This window comes from Mercenaria mercenaria, chromosome 19, assembly GCF_021730395.1.
Source record: "Mercenaria mercenaria strain notata chromosome 19, MADL_Memer_1, whole genome shotgun sequence".
Taxonomy (NCBI): Eukaryota; Metazoa; Mollusca; class Bivalvia; order Venerida; family Veneridae; genus Mercenaria; species Mercenaria mercenaria.
This window is the reverse complement of record NC_069379.1, coordinates 43,299,336-43,320,437: the sequence shown is the minus strand read 5'-3', so window position 1 is coordinate 43,320,437 and position 21,102 is coordinate 43,299,336. Positions and strand designations below refer to the sequence as shown.

General features: G+C 32.9%; 2 protein-coding genes across 8 annotated transcripts in view; one reads left to right on the top strand and one right to left on the bottom strand.

Moving 5' to 3' along the window:
* Positions 1-21,102, top strand: part of LOC123542122 (coronin-1B-like) — a 204,828-nt gene that overhangs the window by 24,529 nt on the left and 159,197 nt on the right. The gene's annotated exons all lie outside the window — the stretch shown is intronic.
* On the bottom strand, positions 416-20,258 carry LOC128551211 (interferon-induced very large GTPase 1-like). The gene is made up of 2 exons (XM_053531835.1): positions 20,125-20,258; positions 416-10,642 (listed from the first exon to the last, which is right to left on the bottom strand). The coding sequence occupies exon 2, from the start codon at positions 10,544-10,546 to the stop codon at positions 6,071-6,073; it is 4,476 nt and encodes a 1,491-aa protein (XP_053387810.1). The 5' UTR covers positions 10,547-10,642; positions 20,125-20,258; the 3' UTR covers positions 416-6,070.

Sequence of the window (21,102 nt, the reverse complement as noted above, 5' to 3'; positions counted from 1 at the left end):
CAGGCAACTCAGCCGGTAGTGCATCAGAGAGGTACTTCAAGGTTCTCGGTTCGAATCCCAGTCTTTTTTAGTGAAAATATATTGTAATTTCTCATGTAAACTATCAAATATGTGGCGTAGGCCAAACGGTTTAATAGGTGTCAAAACTATTGTAATGATCTTAAGGAATTAGACAATAATTAGACAATAATTTTTGATCCAGAATTTATTTCTGCAGTCAATATGTTGTGTACAAACAGTAAACATCATTCATATAGGAAATCATAAGTTCTGTAACACAATCAATTGACATACATTTAATATTACATTTCAATATTGTAGTATATAGCATAATCATTTAATAATCATTTATACATGTGATGGATAGAACAATGCTTAAAAAGGAACAACTTACAAACAGTTACTTCTTTTTAAAAAAATAAGCATTATGTGCAGTTTCAAGACTGAAAATTAATTAACAAACATTTATTTCTTTAAAAAAATAAGCAATATGTGCAGTTTCAAGAAAGAAAATTAATTTCTGTGAACATACATTTGAACTATATTTAAATATTAAGCTTTTAGTTATGGGGAAATTGTATGAGTTAGATATTTGCTGAGCTAGTAAGAATATACAGAAAATGTCAACATTACAGCAGCCAATTTTGAAAATAACATATTTGCTCAACATTACCGTAAAAGTATTTACAACATAACTTTCAAAATTCCAATCTTGTCTTTTCTAAGGCTTCCATACAAGAGTATGAATTAACTTCAAAGAATAATTCTATCATTATTTCAGATACAATTTCTGTTAGCATAAATTACATTCTTGATGAAAATATATATTTTATACTTAACTACCTTACTTAAAAGCATTTTAGTTTTACATTATTGAGAAAAAATGTGATATAAAATAATACATAAAATAGCTGAACATATTAAAATAGCAAAAAAAACCTGGCCATATGTAAAGAGTAGACAATAACTCGTGATCCATTAAACAATTATTTCTGCAGTCAATGTATTGTGTACAAACAGTTAACATCATTCTTATAAGAAATCATAAGTTTTGTAACACAATAAATTAACATGCATTTATATAACATTTGAAAATTGTAGAATATATCATATTCCTTTAACAATCATTCATACAAGTGATGGATAGAACAATGCTTTAAAAAGGAACAGCATACAAGACAGTTAGTTCTTTTAGAAAAATAAGCATCATATGCAGCTTCAAGAATGAAAATTCAATGATATACAATGTATAATAGTCAATTATTAAGCCGCACCATGAGAAAACCAACATAGTACGTTTGCGACCAGCATGGATCCAGACCAGTCTGGCTATCCACGCAATATTCTGTAATCGATTATACAAATCATACAGTAAAGTCAAATGCGGGGAATTTGCATTTGAAAGAAAGGTTATCATAAAAAATCTGTGAACATAGATTTGAATTATGTTTAAATACGAAGCTTTTTGTTTAATTTTGAAAATTGTATTGTTTAATTTAGATATTTCTTTGGCTAGTAAGTTTATACCGAAAATGTCAACTCTAGGGCGGTCAATCTTGAAAAGAAGATATTTGTTCAAGATCCTTTATCGTAAAACATTTTATAATATAACTACAACAGTGGTCATGTTGTCTTTTCTAAAGCTTCCTTGCAGGTGTTTTTTATAGATTAACAATCATGTTTTAAGACTATATAACCCAGAGTTATGAATTTACTTTATAGAATAGTTCTGTCATTATTTCAGATACAATTTCTTTAAGCATAAAATATACTTAATGACGAGCGGACGGACGTACAGACAGACGGACAGCACTTTATCCATATGTCTTCCCCACTGCATAAGAGAGACATAATAAATCATTTAATATGTATTTCATTACAATTTATTATAGTGGCTTTAAATAGCAAAAATGAAAATATTACGTTTGTAATTTCATTAACTACATGCAATAGTAATTATAAAGGATTGTCCGATTTTTACCTGCAGTCGTTTTACTAAGGTCCTTAGCAGATGTTTTCTTTTGACTATTTTCAATTAAGAGTAGAATTGGTACTGCTGTACCGGTAATTTTTCTTTTCTCTATCATAGTCTCATCAGTACATGTTCAACAGTAAGATAGTGGATGTATAATGACAATCGGCATTTTCCGTTAGATTTCGTATTTTTCGTGTATGGTTTCGGCATTTACCGGTTGTTATGATACAACAATGACCTGTCATGACCGCATAATGCCGAAAGAGTATACAAGGAATACGTAATCGCACAAATGTGGATTGTCATTGCCGGTCAATTTCCTAAATATCAAATCATAGATATGACATAACCATCCACGTCAAACATAGGAAAGATAACTCTAATCTACATATAGATCAATATTGAATATTAAAGTGCACATTTGTCTCACTTTATTAATATCTAAACTGAGAAGTCGTTGCAAGTCGTTGCAAGTCGTTGCGTTTAAACAAAAGTAAAATATCCAACTGAAAATAAAACTTTGAGAGGGAAAACTGGCGCTTTTTGGTGGTTTTAAAGATTGATTATCTTTTCTAATCAGATTGAGGGTGAACTGATTAGCAACAACTTCTTACAATCTGTTGAACTAATAACTGAATTAAAAACAAAATACACTATCTATAAAGATAAACAAGTTCTACCAATAACATAATGCTATAAAATACCAAGACATTTGTTAGATGAACAAACATTGTATCGTACATTTCAGAACTCGATAAATTGAACAATACTTTCCCTCATCAGATAAATTGCTCATTTATTGACTTAGCTTTCTCATATATTTTTTTCTTAAATTCTAATATTTCTAACAACACTAAATGTTTTTCTTTTTGAATGCCTTTTGTCTCAAATTTGGGATATTCTTTGATGTTGGTTTTTTTTTCAAATCTCCCTGGTGTCTGATAATTTTGGACAGCTAAGTTTAAAGTTGAACTCATTCTTAAATGTTTTGGAAACGGATCTATGTTAATATGATGGTTACATTTAATATATTATCTGTTTGTATATGTTCTTAATATACTTCTTCCTCTGTCTGTCCTATAGTTAATGGTAGGTATGGAATATCCATGCATGTTATTGTTCATTTGGATTAAAGCTTTTGTTCACAACACTGTCTTTATTTATACATTCGCCACAGCTATGCTTTATGAATAAAGCAATGCGCAAAATAATGTAAAATATACCTATGTAACATACAAGAAAATACATCTCAGTAACATATTGTAATGTACATTCTAAAGCTGTTTTATCACCAAACATGTATACAATAATCAGCAATTATGATTCCATTTCATGTAATTATACAATTTTATTTAGCTACAGCATTAGGTCTAAAACTAAGAAAAAAATCACCGATGAATCTGTAAATAATGAAACTAAATTTATTTCAAAACACAAAATACAACCGTATAAATATGTAGGATCAGCATTTGTCTCATTATCAGAGGCCTTGGCAAAAATCAGAGTTATACACAGGCAAACTTATTAGTTGGTACATGTTTAGAAAAACTTATTCTAAGAAGTTATTGCCAACCTTGCTTACCGGTCATTCTCTAACACCATTGAAAACTATAATTATGTTAACATATGTTTCGTAAAAGTCAGTACAGCCGCGATTCAACACTATTACACTCACAACCACAATAGACATTCATGCAATATTGAAATGAATTTTGTTAAAAGCAGTTAGTAATTGCTTCTCTGCAAGGTAAAGTAAAATAAATGTCTCTAATAACATAAAGAGGTGTACAATGTCAATAAGTACTGGTGTGATATTCTAACACTGAGACAAAATATGTGCAAAAAGCTCCGATAATTTTACAAGAGAAGACAATCTTAGACAACACTGCGAAAAATATGTGCATATGCGGGAGTATACGGTCCCGTATATGTCTAATATACGAATATCAATTGAAAGGTATCTTTCCTGAACGTATGATCAAAACCTACGCCTTAAACATACTTTTGGACCTTTACAATCCCTAACTTTGAATACTGACATAAACTGTTGAAACGGATTTATGCTAAGTATAAATGAAAGAATCCATGTCAGAAAAACATGAATTTCCAACTAAAGAATACGGGATTCTCGTATATGGAATGTTCCATATACGGGAAAAATGTTTCCGTATACGCCCGTATATTAGGTGTATACGGAATGCGTACACTCCCGTATACGGAACCATTTTCCGCAGTGCAAATACAATATAAACGCGATAGATATTGCATTTAGGCCAAAGAAATCAATATCATTTCCTTTATCAGCCATCTGAATATACACAGAAGTGATTTATTTAGTCCATTTCATTAAAAAAGCTGGCAAGTTTCGTTTGAGTGAAATCATTCTTTAAAGATCAAAATATACACGTCAAAAAATGTATTTTACAATCACAATCCTAAACATGCCCATTGACTTGCGTAAAAACATTGTTGCTCTTCAAATAGCAAAGATGACTGCCTTAAATCTTAACACTTGAAAAATAAAGAAATATATTTTTGTTATCTAATTTTGTCTTTTGTCATTCACGCAGGTTTTATAATGAAACGGAGGTTTATATAAAGTAAAATGCATCATTCAATTATGTAAGATGTGAAGCTCCATCATACATATTTATGATTATGAAATATGTTAACGATGAGTCAGTCAATGTCAATTCCTTTAATACATTGTTTATTTACTTCAATGCATAATTATTCTAGTACATTTCAGCTAAAGTAAAAGTGGTCACCAGGATTTTGTTATGCTCAATGCTGTTAAACAAAACATATTCAACATGTGAACGTATTAAAATAAAAAAATGGAAGCTTCAAAAACCACCTTAGTGTATAACCTATTTTTAAGCCAATGAAACGGCTGCATTTTTCAATTGTTTGAATTACTATTTCATGTAGACAGCTGAAGTTGAACACTTAATTATTAAGAGTGCACTCTTCAGAATTAAGTCTTCACATAAACTGCGCATGACCATGTTTGCAAATTTATTAATAACACATGAAAAATGTCAAATTTGATTGAATTAAAAAACAAAACAAAAACAGACGACAATTTCAGCAGACGACAAATTTCATAGCAAGAAAAAACAGATTTATTAATGAAGGTCGGACCATTTAACTTCGAAGTCGCTTGTTCGATTTATTTTATTTTATACACGTTTACTTAGTACAAAGCGTAGAGTTTTCTAGGAGACGTGCTGTGTTTGACCTTACATTTGTTTTGTTTAGCATATGTAGCATTTCATATTGTGTTACCAAGGTCCTGAGTATTTTCTTTCTATCTTTATCAATTAAGTGTATGATTGGTACTAATGTACCAGTAATTATTCTTTATTATAATCTCATCGATAAATGACCAACAGTAAAGTTGTTGACCCAAACAGATAATTGGCTTTGTCCACGTGATTCCGCATTTTCCGATTGTAATAATGGCCTTTAGTGTTTGCTATTCTTTCAGTATATTTTTCTTAAGCATCCCTTTTAACAATTAATTGTTCTGTCCAAATATACAAGGTCATTATAGAAATTTCGCAGGATAAGGGCTAATCAGAAATAGATATGTCACAGTCATTTTCGAGGCATTGCATAAGAATACATATAGTCATACTTTTCAGGTAAGTTCGAACCAAATCCCTTGTAAATTTTAGAAAAATGTTTGAAAGGGATTTCAGAAAATAACAGCCAAACGGAAAAGGCGGACAATATGCATGTTCTACCCCAAAAGTTTCTTAGAGGCGTAATCAATCTAGCTGGCAATTGATTATATCAACAGCAAGATATACTTTATCAAAGACATAATCCAAATATATATGTTGTGCATAAAACCAGATATATTTTAGTCGTACAAACTGCATTTGGGAAAACTTTTGTTGAGAGGAATGTTTTTACCATTACTTTCACAGCGTAATATGATATTTTCAGATTATCCTCATTCATGCAAATATTCACATGTTATGCCCGCTTCATTTGAAGCAATTTTGGTTCATCTAGGACATGATTTTATTTCTTTACTTTAACAAAGCCAAAAAAAGTTTTTTATTCTTTCAGCTACAGATATTTTTTTCAAAACCTTAGTAATGAATCTTTGATAGCAGTGATCACTTGTTGCTCTGTTATGCTTTCCCATTCGTCCGGAACCTCTTCAACCATCTCAAGATTTTCTCTTCTAAGAATTTCGCGTTTGTTACAACTTATCCATTTCCAAACGGAACTGATATCTCCTAGTCCACGAATGTAGTCATTCTCCTCTTTATGTAGTCTATGTACAAATATATGACTATCCATATGACCTTCTGATAACAAACATATTTCTTTACACATCTGACATCGGTGTAAGCAACCTATCAATTTTTCAGTCAACTTATCAGCCAGATCGGATGCATATTCTTCTTTATTCTTATGGACCATAGGTATTAATTCAGATTTCATTTTGTTAATATGGTCCTCAACAGAATGTAGCATATTTTCTCGAAGCATATTGAAGTTAACAGTTTCATCTTTTTTAAATACCGATTTTAGTATGGTAAGAGTGATTTCTTTAATAGCAACCGGTAAATCAGTATTGTGCAGTACAGCCTCTAAAATGTATTTCTGCGAAATATTTGACCCTTTTCTGCCAGTTGTTTGAAACACTTCCCAAACTTGCAATATTGCGCGACGAATATAAAACTCAAAGTCACACTCAACAAAATCCTCAAAAATGTAGGATTCTATCAGTATTCTGAGGTAATGCTTCAATGCATGTTTTGGATATTTAATGTACTCAAGCATAATGTCATCATGAGAATTCTTGATGAAAAATGTTATGCAACTTCCTATCACCTGTTTTTTTGAGCCAGTAGAGGCATTGTAGACAGATTTGTGAAAGGCATCGGAAATGAAAGATAACACCTTCTCAGAGAAATTAAGTTTTAAACTTTGCTCTATGACTTCAAATATAGCATCGGATAAAGTATATTCCGTTATACATTTTGATAATATACTGGAACGTAGATACATTTGCATATCTTTGTCATTTTTGTCAATATGTATCTTATACTTCTTTTCCATGTCACGAAAACATGTCATTGCAACACAAGATAACAGATCTATTTTAAACTGATGACTTATACCGATAGTCGAATCATCTGTTTGAAGTCTTGCATCTAAATTCTTTTCGACTCGCAACAATATTTGTTTCGGAATTCTACTCGAATAATATTGCATTTGTTCATCTTTAATGTTCGATATTTCTTCTGAATATTCTTCTTTGACAGTGGCTATAACGGCTTTCATATTTTCTCTCAAACCGAGTATTTCTTCTGTTGTAAAGTTACCAAATGGATTATTGATATGACTTTCATTTGATATTTTAAAATTTGAAATACTGGCGTTTTCGTCAATGCTCTCAGTCTTGAGTAAATATTGTGACGAAATATCAACATTCTCTAAAGCTCGAATTGCGTCAGATTTGAAATCATAATTTGAACTTAACGGTGAATTTGTTGCTTTTATTTCACTGAATTCAAATAAGTTCTTAACTTCTTTTTCCGTCAATATTGGACGCTTTTTAATAGTATGATGACAATCTTGCAATTGACTTTTCGATTCTTGTGATAAATCATAAAATTTGCTTTCCAAATTCGTTACGTAGTTTGCTCTCCATGCTTCTAGCGAATATGTTGTTGTTTTTTGCCGACTTTCGATGAAATGTTCGAAGTTTTTTCTATGTGTTTCCATTTGCTGTTTAAGGGACGTTTCTAATTCAGACATTGCTCTGTCAGGACTTAGTTTAGAAAGTTCAATTTCTTTAAGCTTTTTTGAAACAATAGATTCGACACCCTCGATTAGTGCAAGTAAAGTCTGATGATAATTTCGGTCAATAACTAGGCGGAGAGCGACTTCAGTAGTTGATCGGTATTCGTACACGAAATCGTCTTTTTGAATTGCTTCCCAAAGATGAAACAAGTGATCGCAGAAACTTGAAACCGAATATCTGTAAGGCACACCTTTCACAAAGTCTTTCGGCACTAACTCGATCAGAAGCTTCAGTGTGGCGTTTATCTCCATGCTGTAAGAGGGACTAATCGGAGCCATGGGCAATACACCCTCAAAAAGACTCGGGATGTATTTGACTTGCTCAATAACATCAAAGGCAATGATTTCCTTGAATGGTTTTTGAGGGACCTTTTCATTTTCACAAGCCTTTCTTGTAAGCTTATTAAGAACTGTCTCAAGATATATCCCTTGCTCTAACAATTTCTCTCTGTTCCGTTTATCAACATTTTGATGGACAATAGTACATCTTGGATGTAAATGTACTAGATACATTCTGAGGAAAGCTTGAACTACAATAGGTAAATTTTCTCTTAAGTATGTTGCATTTTCACCCATTAAATTAATTACAGTTGTATGAGCAAGACCTATCACTAAAGTTGAAAGTTCATTGTCGTGCTGAATAGATTGAACGGACGAAAGTGCCGGCGATCTTAAACCCTCGGTATCTATAACTGCTATGTAATCTACACCCTCGCCTAGACAATGTGACAAAGATTCGTGCACTTTAACTAGTTGCATGAAAGCACCTCTAGTACAGCGACCAGCACTAACCGCAAATTGCAGTCCGAACATTACATTGATTAATGTGGATTTCCCCGAACTTTGTATTCCCAAAACTGATAAAACATGCATTGTACATTCCTTTCCAGTTCCATTGCCTTCTTTCAGGATAGAATTAAGTTCTGAAAGCACTGCTTTGGTCCATAAAGGGGGCACAGAACGTGCTTCTCCGTCGAGAAGTTCAAATGGATAACCATCCATCAGGCAGACACATAAATGCTTTGGAAGTTTCTGATATTGAGCTAAATAAGATATTTTTTCAACATTCATAGGTAGATTTTCCTGTTGTCGCGTGTGACAAGCCTCATATATTTGTCCTAATTCGCGTAGTATTTTCTCTAAACTAAACGAGAGACAACTCTTTTTTAAATCTAAATCTGATATCTTCATATTGATCTCGGCCTTTTCATTAGCTCTTACATTGGAAGCTGTGTTAATCAGTTCCTGATATTCTTTATTTATTGGGGCTAATATTTCCATAGACATATTGTCTAATTCAATCTTTATATGTCTCAGAAATATTCTCCTTTTGACGTGTGAATGATTTGTACAGGAATCAAAAATTGTCATTGCTTCAATAAACAACTCTACTGGCTTAGCTATGCCATGTTTCAAAATATGACCGTACTGATCTGATCGCAGCTTGTGCATCCTGGTTTCTAACTCCTCACGACTTGCCTGTAAAGCTTTTCGTTTGTTATCATCAAGCTGGTGGTATCGCTTGAAATCACGACTTGTTTGAGCCCACTCTTTCCATGTCTCCTGGAGAGGGAAGATCAACTGTCCGTTCATATCTTGGAAAGATGTTGTTATGTCTTTTGCCAATTCAAATACCTCTTTATATACACTACTCGTTTCATCTACAAATGCTTGCATAGATGAAATATTCTTAACTAAATCGGACAAAACAATTTTATCTTCACCGTTTTTCTCCATTTTCTCAATTCTGCCATGAATAATTTTCAAGATTTCTGGTAGCCGTTTCTGCCCGAGTTCTAGCAATGCCACCTCTTCAGTTGAAATTTCAGAAAAAAACTCCTCGACCGTTTCATTATGCCGATCACTTCCAACGCTTCTGTCAGACAGAAGGATAATTACACGCGATTTGTGTTCGATTAAACTCTTTACAATAGGAACCGCTGATCTTAAATCCTTCACATTACTTAATACAATCGTTACAGACGAGAACTGGCCAATGAGTTTAGTCTGGTCTGTGTGATTTGCTGAGTCTCCTCGAAGGTTGAGTAGGATTTTTGGACAAGGAAACCGATCATCTTGTTCACCACTAGGTAAGTACCACCCGATTTCAACGAGACCTTCCACAACAAAAGACCGTGTGCTTACTGAACCTTCTGAATCTCTATGTATAAATGTGGAGTGGGTTTTGTTCGGCCCCCAAAGCAAGCAATTCAACAAATAGGATTTAGACCAAGTATCATTTTCACCAACTCTTATAAACCCAATACAACCCATTTCTTCATGTATAAGTGGTCTGTCGAAAAATTCATAGTTTTCAAAAACTTGTCCAACAAGAGAACGCAATGGCCAAATGTACACGTTTACATGTTCTGTTTGGTTTGGCTTCAAGATGAAAGGGACCGCTAATCTGCAAGTCCACATATGCAAAACAAAGTCTTGCCTGGCCGTTGGCTCGCAACACAGATATACACACGCAATTATATCCAGTGGATGTATAGGACATTTTATACCATTAAAGTCATGAGTCGGGGCATATTTGTCTTCCACACTCCTCGCATTATGATTATATCGTGTAATGTCTTGAATAAATTGCCACACCAATGGAACGTCTTCTTTTTTCTCCTGTTTGACATTATCATAGGTTAACTGGTAAAGTTCATCCCTAGTTAGTTTCTCTGGATAATAGTGAGTCAAGTTGAGTAACTCTAATAAGTTTTCAAGATTTTGTTTATGAGATGTCATGTTTGCTATACACGTGAAGGAACGTACCTCTTTAGTTTTATCCGTTGTCAACTGGCCAAATTATTTTCTTCATGTTTGAATTGACGAGATGGGTATCTGAAAATACATGAAAAAAATATGTTGGCCAAAATTAAAGGCATGATGTAGTTGCTATATTAGTTGTAATCAAATTAAGATCATGTCAAATTAACAGGTAACTATTACTATTTCAAGTTAAATACATGTTTACATTGTATCTTTATTACTGGTTTAATACTTTTTTATGTTCTTCAGGAATTTTGAATTTATTTTCAAACATCTTTGTCCTTGATTTCAGTTTGATGCCGGGTCTGAAGCAAATATAACTAAATACTGCGTTTATTTCTCCTGTACCATTCCGGTTAAATCAACATTTTAAAGCAAGTGGCACCGACATGCTACCAGTAATTTTATCAATTTTATACTACTTATTCAGTACTCTGTATTAACTAGTTTTGTATTTTACCACAACGACACTACACAAATGTCACGGTATAATATACTATGAATATCTTCAAAATCGAGACGACAGCAAAAACAGTGTATGTTAAGAGTTCATTTTTATACAAGAATGTCAAAAGCATGAAACCACAGATAGAAAGAGTTAAATTGCATGTAAGTTGAAAAGTATATAATTATCACATCTGCGTTATTCTATGAAACGATTCCAAATTATCTGATACATGTATCGAATTTAAAAGTAGAAATACATATAAAGAAATGCTTCCTGATAGTGAAAGGCCTTTTAAAACTCACCATGTTGACAAAATGTTGCATATGTCCGTGTAAACGAAAATGCAATAATTTCTCAATGTTTGAACTTTACTTCACTTAGTTTAACATCGTTTAAACAATTTTGAAAATAGAACGGAGTAGGCCACGATCTCCACGGCCGGTATACCCAGCTTATGGATAGTCAAGTTGATATCGGTTTTGGTGATGACATTTTAAATGGGTCTATTCTGATAACATCCGATAACGACTGATAAAATCATTTACATTTGCTGACTTATATTTCATATGTGATTATATTTGTAAAATGTTAAATGCTGATATAAAATGTGTATTGCATTGTACAGTGAATCTTTTCTAACTTAAAACGTCCTCTGGACAAAAGGAAAAGTTCTATACATGTTAAAACAAACATATAAAATCTCACTTAATTGCTTTTTTCTTTTCTGCAGTGGTCTTACACAGTTTCCACAGATAAAAATGTACAGAAGTATATAATAAATATTTGTTTAAAACCTTGACCGTGATGTCAAGCTGAGAATATTTGTAGGTAGTTGTTAGTCTCTTCATCAATCTGATTTAAAAAATCATATTAACGCTACGAATTGAAGCTGAAGACAACCGATCAAGTTCAGAAGGCTTTCCGCCAGCCAATCGGAGCCTTGCGTTCAACATATCGAAAGAGAAAGCAGAAGATATAAATGATTTGCAATCTGCCCGAGTTTCCAGTTTTTGAGAAGCAATTGTCAAGAGTTTATTGTTTTACTGATGAGAACATGGCTGCACTATCGTATTTTTGTCTTTGCGAATTATAAAATAATAAAGCAGAAAGCAAATAGAAGTAGCAGAGTTCACACAAAAATAATGAACTGGTCTGGTTTAAACTTATCGACTTAATTGTTTTTCAACGTATCGTGTGTTTCAATGTTGAAACAAGTCTTCTGATAACTTGCTATAAAAACAGATAGGTTGAAATAAAACTAGCAATATTGGAAATCCGATTTACAGAAAGATTAATATAAATGGTTTGCCTTCATGTCTTTGTATTTCGAAATATCGATTGCTTAAGTCACTAATTTCATATTTTTAAGCTTTTTAAACCAAATTTGGTAAGATTAGCATGTTTCTCATAGATTTTATGTTGTAAATTATCCTTCTTACTTGTAGCTTATTTACTTTTGTTAACATACACTTGTTATATAGTCGGTTAAAAAAGCTCTTCAGAGCTTATGTTATTTGTAAATGTCTTGCCGACTCTAAACAAATCTTATCTTATCTTATCTTATCTTAAGTCAGCTTGGTCCGTACATATACATGCATGCCACATTAAGATTTTCCAGTCATATATAAGAGAGGGATTCACAGTGTCTTAACCTTTATACATCCATTGTATATTACTTTAGTATACAAGATTATTGGTGGGTTAAATACGCGTAGTATGGGTACAAAATGATAAAATTGATGCTTTTTCGGCACTGGCTATTAATGACCGGCAAACTGCAACAAACCATACATGTATGTCCATTGTACAATTGTTGAACTTTTTTATTTTCAATTAACTTTTAAGTCCTTAAAGGTCTAAAAGGTCAGCATAGAGGTTATTAACAATGAAAACCCACGTGAAGATAAGGGAAGAGTTCTTTCGAAGATTTCCCTTCTGGGGACAGAGGACAATTGTGGATTAGAATATTTGCATACTTCACAAAAATGCATGCTGATTCGTGTGCAAGGTAAAGTATTAAAGTACAATTATGAGAAATGTCAAGCGAGAAAGCTTTATTACGTATATCTATCACTTCTTAGTAAGACAGTTCCAGCAAATTCAGTTTTAACAAACAAGTAAATTTTGGGGCTATTGCCCCAACTGCACGCTTTGTGAAACCTGCCCCGCAATATCTTCAATGTAAATTACTGACCTGAACTGTATGCATATTCTATTGCATGAGGCATGAGTAATAGTGGTGAGATAAATGTCACACAAAAGTTTGCTATTTTCGCCAACTTGACATTGATGGAAAACTTTTATGTTCATACTGACTTTCGATATCTCATGTGCGTTTTAGGTCCGAGGATCTTTAAGGACCTGGCGAAATCAATATGAGCTTCCATTTAGTTTATACAATTATAAAGTAATCATGGGAATTCATAATTAGTTTTATAAACATCATTTATAACCAGTTTAATATAAATACCTATTAAATACATCTCTTGTAAATAAGAACGTATCCGGGCTACAATACGAAACTATCCATTGTCACTAATGACGTGGCTCAAATATACATCTGAGTTGTTTTTTTAAGTACATCAAACTGAAACGCCTTGATTAAACATCAAAAATAAACCAGAATGTGTGTACAGTTTGAATGAAAAGTTTATTCAGGGTGAAAAGCGTCCGGTACAAGTCCAATCCTCCCATAACTTGGCCTATGGGAATGCTTTAGGTGCACAGTCACCCCATATTATATTTTCAAAGGTCAATGTATAAATTCAGAGTTGCTTTCTGACGTCTCGGTAGGCGCCACTGTTCAGAGACAAGATGGTCTAATGGATAAACTGTTCAGAAGTATTTAAATTAACATCTTTTAGGTACATATAAAGATTAACTTCATATTAAACTATATCACTCGTACATTGCTGAATTTTGACAAAACAAAAGTGTGATTTTATATGTACTTCCTTTTCACTTAAGGAGGTAGGTTACCTTGATGTTTGTAAGTGCGCATGTCCAACCGGAAGCTAACGTGACGATTTACGACGACGTTTACGACAAACTAAATGTGTTTGTATATCCATTTAACTGGAAATAAATCTTGAACCTGCCTCCGATCTTATATTTAATGGTTTAATAATGCAGAAATAATGAATGAATTGCCGCAGAAACGCTTCAAAACATTGTTGCCTTAAAATGACGTCATTGACGTCATGACGTTACGTGTCAGTTACCGCGCAAAATTAATAGCTTTTATTTTGAAAGTACGTTATTCTGTGCTTTTTCTTTATTTGAACTATTTTTAAACAGCCGTTATTTGCTGAAATACTTTTTATTAGTCTTTTGCTCTGAAAAATGATCAATATTTTGCTTCTTTTATGTAATTATATTGAAATGTTATGCGGAATGTAAGAAAATGGATGATGGTAACTGATGTGATTGGGAATATAGTTGGCTGAAAGGTAACTTATTACGGTCATTTACAAATAAAAATTGGGCAGTTTGATTTGTTATATCTATTTTCCAGTTTCCGTTGATAATTTGTTACTTAAATACTAAAACTAAGCTCTAAAATTGTTCAAATTTCAGTATAAAATTGTGGTGTCTTGAATTAAATTGATGTTACCATGGAAACGAAGCCCGTGACCTATATGTCTAATTGTAAAATTCAAAAGCGTTGACACTGGTCTATTTAAGAAACACAGCTTCGGCTTTTTATTTTCATTTCAACAATATCCATGAGAATAATAGCAGCATGCAGAACGATTTTTCAATAAAAATGTCAGACGACGGGCACTGCTGTAAGTATTTTAAGCTGTGAAATTTGTTAAATTAACTGCAATTCATACGAAAATATTACTAACGTTAGAAATAAGATGTTTTAAAGCTACATTAACAAGAAAGATAATTTTATATAATATTTTTTTATAAGAAATTACGATAAAAAGCAACATATAAGATATTTTAAACATCTCTGTTGCCATGGTTACTCTAAACTTTAAGAAAAATATAGTACCATGTAAAGTTCTTGGTATTTTGCTAATCATATTACCCAAATATTCCATGTTGGTCAATAACAGAATGTCACTGAAGCCGTCGAAAAACCCGTTTTCATACATAATTGTTGAAAACTGAGAGAAAATGCGTTACCATGGAAACACGAGCCCCGCGACATATACATTTTAAGCTTTTATTAGAAAGCTTATGCGCATACTAGTAAAACTATTAATTATCCAGACTTCTACGGATAACAATGAAACCAAAATACACTGAAAAGTGTTAAATATCCGTATTTTCCTTCTTCTTTCTATATAAAATACCTTAAGAGGGTCATGTACTTCAAACCTGGATAAAAATTGTACTTGAAGGGACAGAGATAAACGGAACTGAGATTGTAGCAGTTAAAACATTAAATTACACGAAATACAAAAAATCACTGCGGTTCAACTAATTTGAATTTACCCTGGTAACAAGGTAACCTACCTCCTTAAGTTATATGTTACAACCCTTACAGGTTGCATGTTTTGGACCTCTTCAACAAATATATAGCTTTGAATGGCATAAACTTTTCATAATTTGTCCTGAGTCAATGAAAACCAAGTACAATGTGTGCGAATTGGCATGTACAGCTTACACAACTTCCTTGTCGCCTACCAATATAAATTCATTTTCACCAATAAACACTGGCAGTATTTCATCAGAGGAAAGCATAACAAACTGAACAGTCTAGAGTAGAGTCTCAGACCTCTAAACCTTGCAAAGATACATTTTTGGAAAAAAATATGTATGCTAAACTAAACGAGCACAAGGAAACATATAGTCAAATGGTGTCTCGACGAAATGGTATATATATATCCGCGCATCCGCGCAGTCTGGTCAGGACCCATGCTGTTCGCTAACAGTTTCTTCAATTCCAATAGGCTTTAAAAGCGAACAGCATGGATCCTGACCAGACTGCGCAGATGCGCAGGCTGGTCTGGATCCATGCTGGTCACAAACCCACTATGTTGGTTTTCTCATTGCACGGTTCATATATATATTGGGTCTTTCTTTTTATCTTTTGAAGACTAAACAATTGACCGAAAAAGACCCAAATAAGCCACCTTTCGACCCAACAGCTACGGAATGAATCTTATTGCAGACCCAACAACCTACGTATTTTAAGTATACATGTATATACTAAGATTAATACACACAAAATCGGCTATACGTTGCAAGAACAATTTCCTGGACGTATAACCACTTTTATCCTGTATTAACAACGTTAAAACACGATATGTCTAAACATGTTTTTAAATGACTAACCGGACATTCAGATGTCATCTAGTCAAATGTTGAATATATCTCTACTTAATGTTTTCAGAATCAAATATTAGAGATGATTCTCAATAAATTTTAATCTGAACTCAGTTAATAAGTGTAGCAATAATATAGAATGTACAGTACTTTTTTACTCTATAATAGTTTGTGTAAAATGTACATTACAGTGTGTATGTTACTGAATTGCAGGTTGATATTAAAGATGAGAGATTTTATCTGTATAATGTCATGTATTTAGTAGAGATTTATACTTGCAGTTTTCTGATGTATTGTGTAAGTGGTAAGCATGCGTATTATGTCCAAAAGATAATAGGTAAAGTAAACAAAGTTATCAATTACAGCACGTAGCTGATTCTGAGTGTTTAAGGACACGTCACGGCTGAGATAGTTTAACATAATTGCAATACACAGTCTGTATTAAAATTGTATTTCCAATACATGTACTTATTAGATTATCCTCAATATCTATGTGAAACTAAGGGATGTGTTTTATATAATTGCAACACTGTGAGTTGCTCTTATAAATGGCAAATGACTGAAACAATAGGAATCCGTAAGTGACTTGGACAGACAAAACGACAGTGACGTAACAATATATTCCTATATTGTTTTTATTCACGAGGTGTTAGCTACAATAAGAAAATCAAACTGGAAGTTAGAAATAACAGAAAAAATTTAATTAGGTCATGAGTCATCATATACCTGTCAAAATTTGTTATTAGTTTGCACGAGCTGTCAAAATTATTTTTATCTCTCTATTCTCCAAATGCATTTTTTGTAAGTATCTTGGTCGGATGTTGTAGTGTGTTACTTACTTTACATTCCACATTAATATTTGTGTTTGAAATTGCTTTGTTGAGCTCACCGAAGTCACGTATGAATTTCTATTGTTTTAGTTTAGTGTCTGTTATAAGGGTTCCAAACCTCAATACTAAGATATAAGAATTCTTGCTTTCTGGTAGACAAAGGAAGCTATTTGGTTAAATCATAACATAACGGTTTTATTCTTTGTTGTTTTTTTTTGTTTTTTTTTTGTTGTTGTTTTGTTATTTACCGGAAATTTAAAACGTGACATCACCTTAAACTAATTAAAACACTCTTTGCTGATTCTGGCATGATTCCGCTTTAATGTTAAAAAGAAAATCAAATATTATCTCGCTGCTAAAGATCGGCACCTAGTTAAGATTAGGGTGTGCTATTGAAAATTAGCACGAGTTTTACATATTTAGGTATATCATTAAATATGTAAAATGTGATACATCTTCTGTATACTAGATGGTTATTCAATGTCAGATTTAAATTGAGATATACGTGTTATATTTAGCCATGATTACATTTTTAAAACCTGTTAATAATCTGCGACGTCATATGAATTTTCTACCTAGCTTTTTAAATTACCATATTCATGATTCTGGTAACTATTGTAATATCTTTATTCTTGTACCAATTGTACTTATTTTCTGTAATGATAATCGATTGTTTGCATTTATATTTTATCATTATTATGTTGTTTTTTTTTTTAAGTTTTATTATTGTTACAGGTTCTTACAGTAATTTTTTTTTGCTAAACCACTATGAAGTAATAACATATACATAGATATCCTGAGGCTGTATATCGTTCATACAAAGTCATGACCTAGGCCACATATATATTGAGATAATATGACATATTTGCTCTGATAAATTGAGAACTTTGTACTAAATATTGTGTTATCCGCAAATATTTCAATTACATGTATAAGCATGTATAATATATAAACTCAAAACCTTTACAGAGACGACTTGTCTCTACTTTTATGTCCAGATGTTACGTTCTGTTCAGCCCGAGCTAGAGTACGTAGTATATTTCTATTTTTATAACAAGAGCTGTCTGTTGACAGCGCGCTCGGGTATTTGAAGCATTGATGGAAGTATGGGGTCAAAATATTACAAACAATTTTCAGAAAAAAAAGAGAAAGACCATAAGTGAACTAAAGTCCTTGTCCTAGTTATATTGTCTTACCTACAGACTATGATGGTATACAAGTGGTCAAAGTTTCAAAGTCAGATGACAAACAGACTACACTAATTAATTCATGGTGAATCAACAAATTCAACCAATTTATACATCATTCAACATCAATTCACTTCTCACTAATTCGAGGTTACGAGTTGCTGGTCCAGTCAAAAGACTTTACTCCTGAAAGATCGAACTTTAGATGACGACAAAGCCTTGCAGCTGAACCGATGTAGAGTATGTATTCCTGAGAGAGTGTATACTTTACGCAAAGCGTAACAGAAATGAAAGAAGGGATCATTTTATAATAGAAAATCCAAGCTTCCTCTGCTTGGATTCGAATTCAAGTCGCACGTTTGCAAGACCAATGCTTTTACTACTGAGCCAAAGAGTCGATTCCCTGACGCAGTTGTCAGAGGTTGGCTTTAAAATGAGGCTATACGTAAGCGACCGTAACACTTCCCCTCTTCAAAGAGTCAAAGAGAGGACACTAGATAAAGCGCCAACCAGGACGAGCCCCCATCGCACGCATTTCAAAGCGTAACAGAAATAAAAGAAGAGATATTGTATAATAAAACATCCCAATAGGCTCCGCCGGGATTCGAACCCGGGTCGCACGGATGAAAGGCCAATGATGTAACCACTGAGCCAAAGAGTCGACTCTCTTAAGAATACATACTCTATATCCGTCCAGCTGCAAGGCGTTGTCGTCATCCTTAGTTCGATCTTTCAGGAGTAAAGTCTCTTCGCTGGACCAGTAACTATGCGAAACTATGACATTCCTGTCTCTCTCTCTTTGAGAAAGAGATCAGTTTTCAACGTAAGGCTATACGTAACGACCGTAACAATTCATATAACAATTAAGCACAGAAAAACATTTATTCGTTGGCTCGAACCTTTTAATCAAGTTTCTTTTCTCCACAACCGTGACTTTCGTATTTTATCTAAGATTTTTATCTTAATTTCCTACCGTAATATCATCCCATCGAGGAGGGTCAAAATCAAAGCTTTTGAGTTACGTTCTCTTATTGTCCGTTGTTGTACTGTCCTCACTAATACATTTTATTTTTATTTTAACCTTTGGAGAAAGTCAAGGCATTTTTATTCCGGCGAATCCAGCAATGCCATATTGAATAATTGATAAGAAGTAACAGTATTTCATAGATAGAAGAAAAATGTGATTTTTCTATACATTTACGATGCTTACATAATTTAACAAAAACACCATTCATGAAAGCTTAAAACATTGCTACTTCCATGTGATATGATCTAATCAAAAATGCCTAACAAAGCTAGTGTTCCAGTGCAAAACAAAGGTTGGCATTCAAACAGCGTCTTCTTGACAAAAAAAAAACCTCAAGGTAGTTCTTCTCGTTCGAATCAAACATTTTTCTACACTGTATAATTTGATTAAACTTTGATTTTTTTACAACAAAATCTGTAAAAAGATCCTTTGGAAGCAAGGAATGCAACCAAGAAGAATAATAGCAGACTCGGTTTGATTGAGTCTGTTCATGAGAGGTAATGAAATGTGCAACACCTCTCACGCCCCCTAGCACCGGCTTAGGTTTATGTACATGTATTGGGAGATTTTTTTACAGCCGCTTAGCTTCTGTGATAATAAAATAGAAAATGATAAGAAAAGTAATGGTCGCCAGACACGATATAAATGAAACAATGTAGGCTCGGTTTCAGGACGGTAGTCGAATTACAAGCTATTGTCCACACCCCCTAGCGCCGGGTTTAACATATGTCAAGACTTACATCAGCATATTCAAAATAAGATACAGAAAATATACATACCTGATTAGATAATTAAGCCAGAGTATTTTGAAGTATAATTTAATTCAAACACAGCAAGATCTTCAAAAAGTATATGAATATGCTTTACATTTCACAGCAATATTCCGCCACCAACATCAGTTATGCGAAGTAAGATAATAATCGACGTCACATGCGCATGCTCAAAGTGATAAAGCTTTTCGACCTTAAGTGTAAGAAGTAGGTCTAACGGATAGATCAAAGTCCATTTTTAAGGGAAAAGCATTTTGGATATTGTTGACTATAGCGATTTGTTTATGTCTATATTACATTATTTTGTACAGTTGTCTTTTATAGAAACAATACTGTGTGTAGCAATTATCATATAAAATATCTACAGCGTTTGTAGAAATCGAACCCATACTAAATCATAGTTCCTCTGCGCATGTTTTGCCGTTATTTATATTGCTTTTTTTTATTCAAACATAAATAACCTTTCTATTGTCCAAGGATTTTAAAAAATGCTCCTCCCTTTTCAAAATTGTCGTAGCTGGTCTTTGGTCCGTCAGACTTCGTTGTTTGACTATTTATATAAAGGTGACCTGAAATTTTACAGTTAAAAAAATAGTAGACTGAAATAGAACAAACATATCTATATAATGTAAATTTATTACAGCTAGCTCAGTTTAAAGTTGCACAAATACAAGCTATTGAACTACACAATGTTGTAAAGCCAATAGCATACATGCTAGTAATTTAGCATTTAGGGACATTATATTATAGCGATAATGGAATAGTGAAAGATTATTAAATTTGAGATCGCAGGAAAGAAATCAGTTATAGCAAACAAGATACAAACAAGTTTTGGATGAAACAAAATGCAAAAATTTAAGTGTGCGCCAAAAATCTATTTCCTGTAGACCTCTTAATAAACGTACATTTGCGAGCAATCTATTGCAATTTATTTAATCTTGTTTATAAATTCAAACAATATCTGTTTTTGTACATTTTCAAATTATA

Excerpts from the sequence above, each read along its gene's own strand:
- LOC128551211 (XM_053531835.1), bottom strand. The coding sequence starts at position 10,546 with ATGACATCTCATAAACAAAATCTTGAAAACTTATTAGAGTTACTCAAC.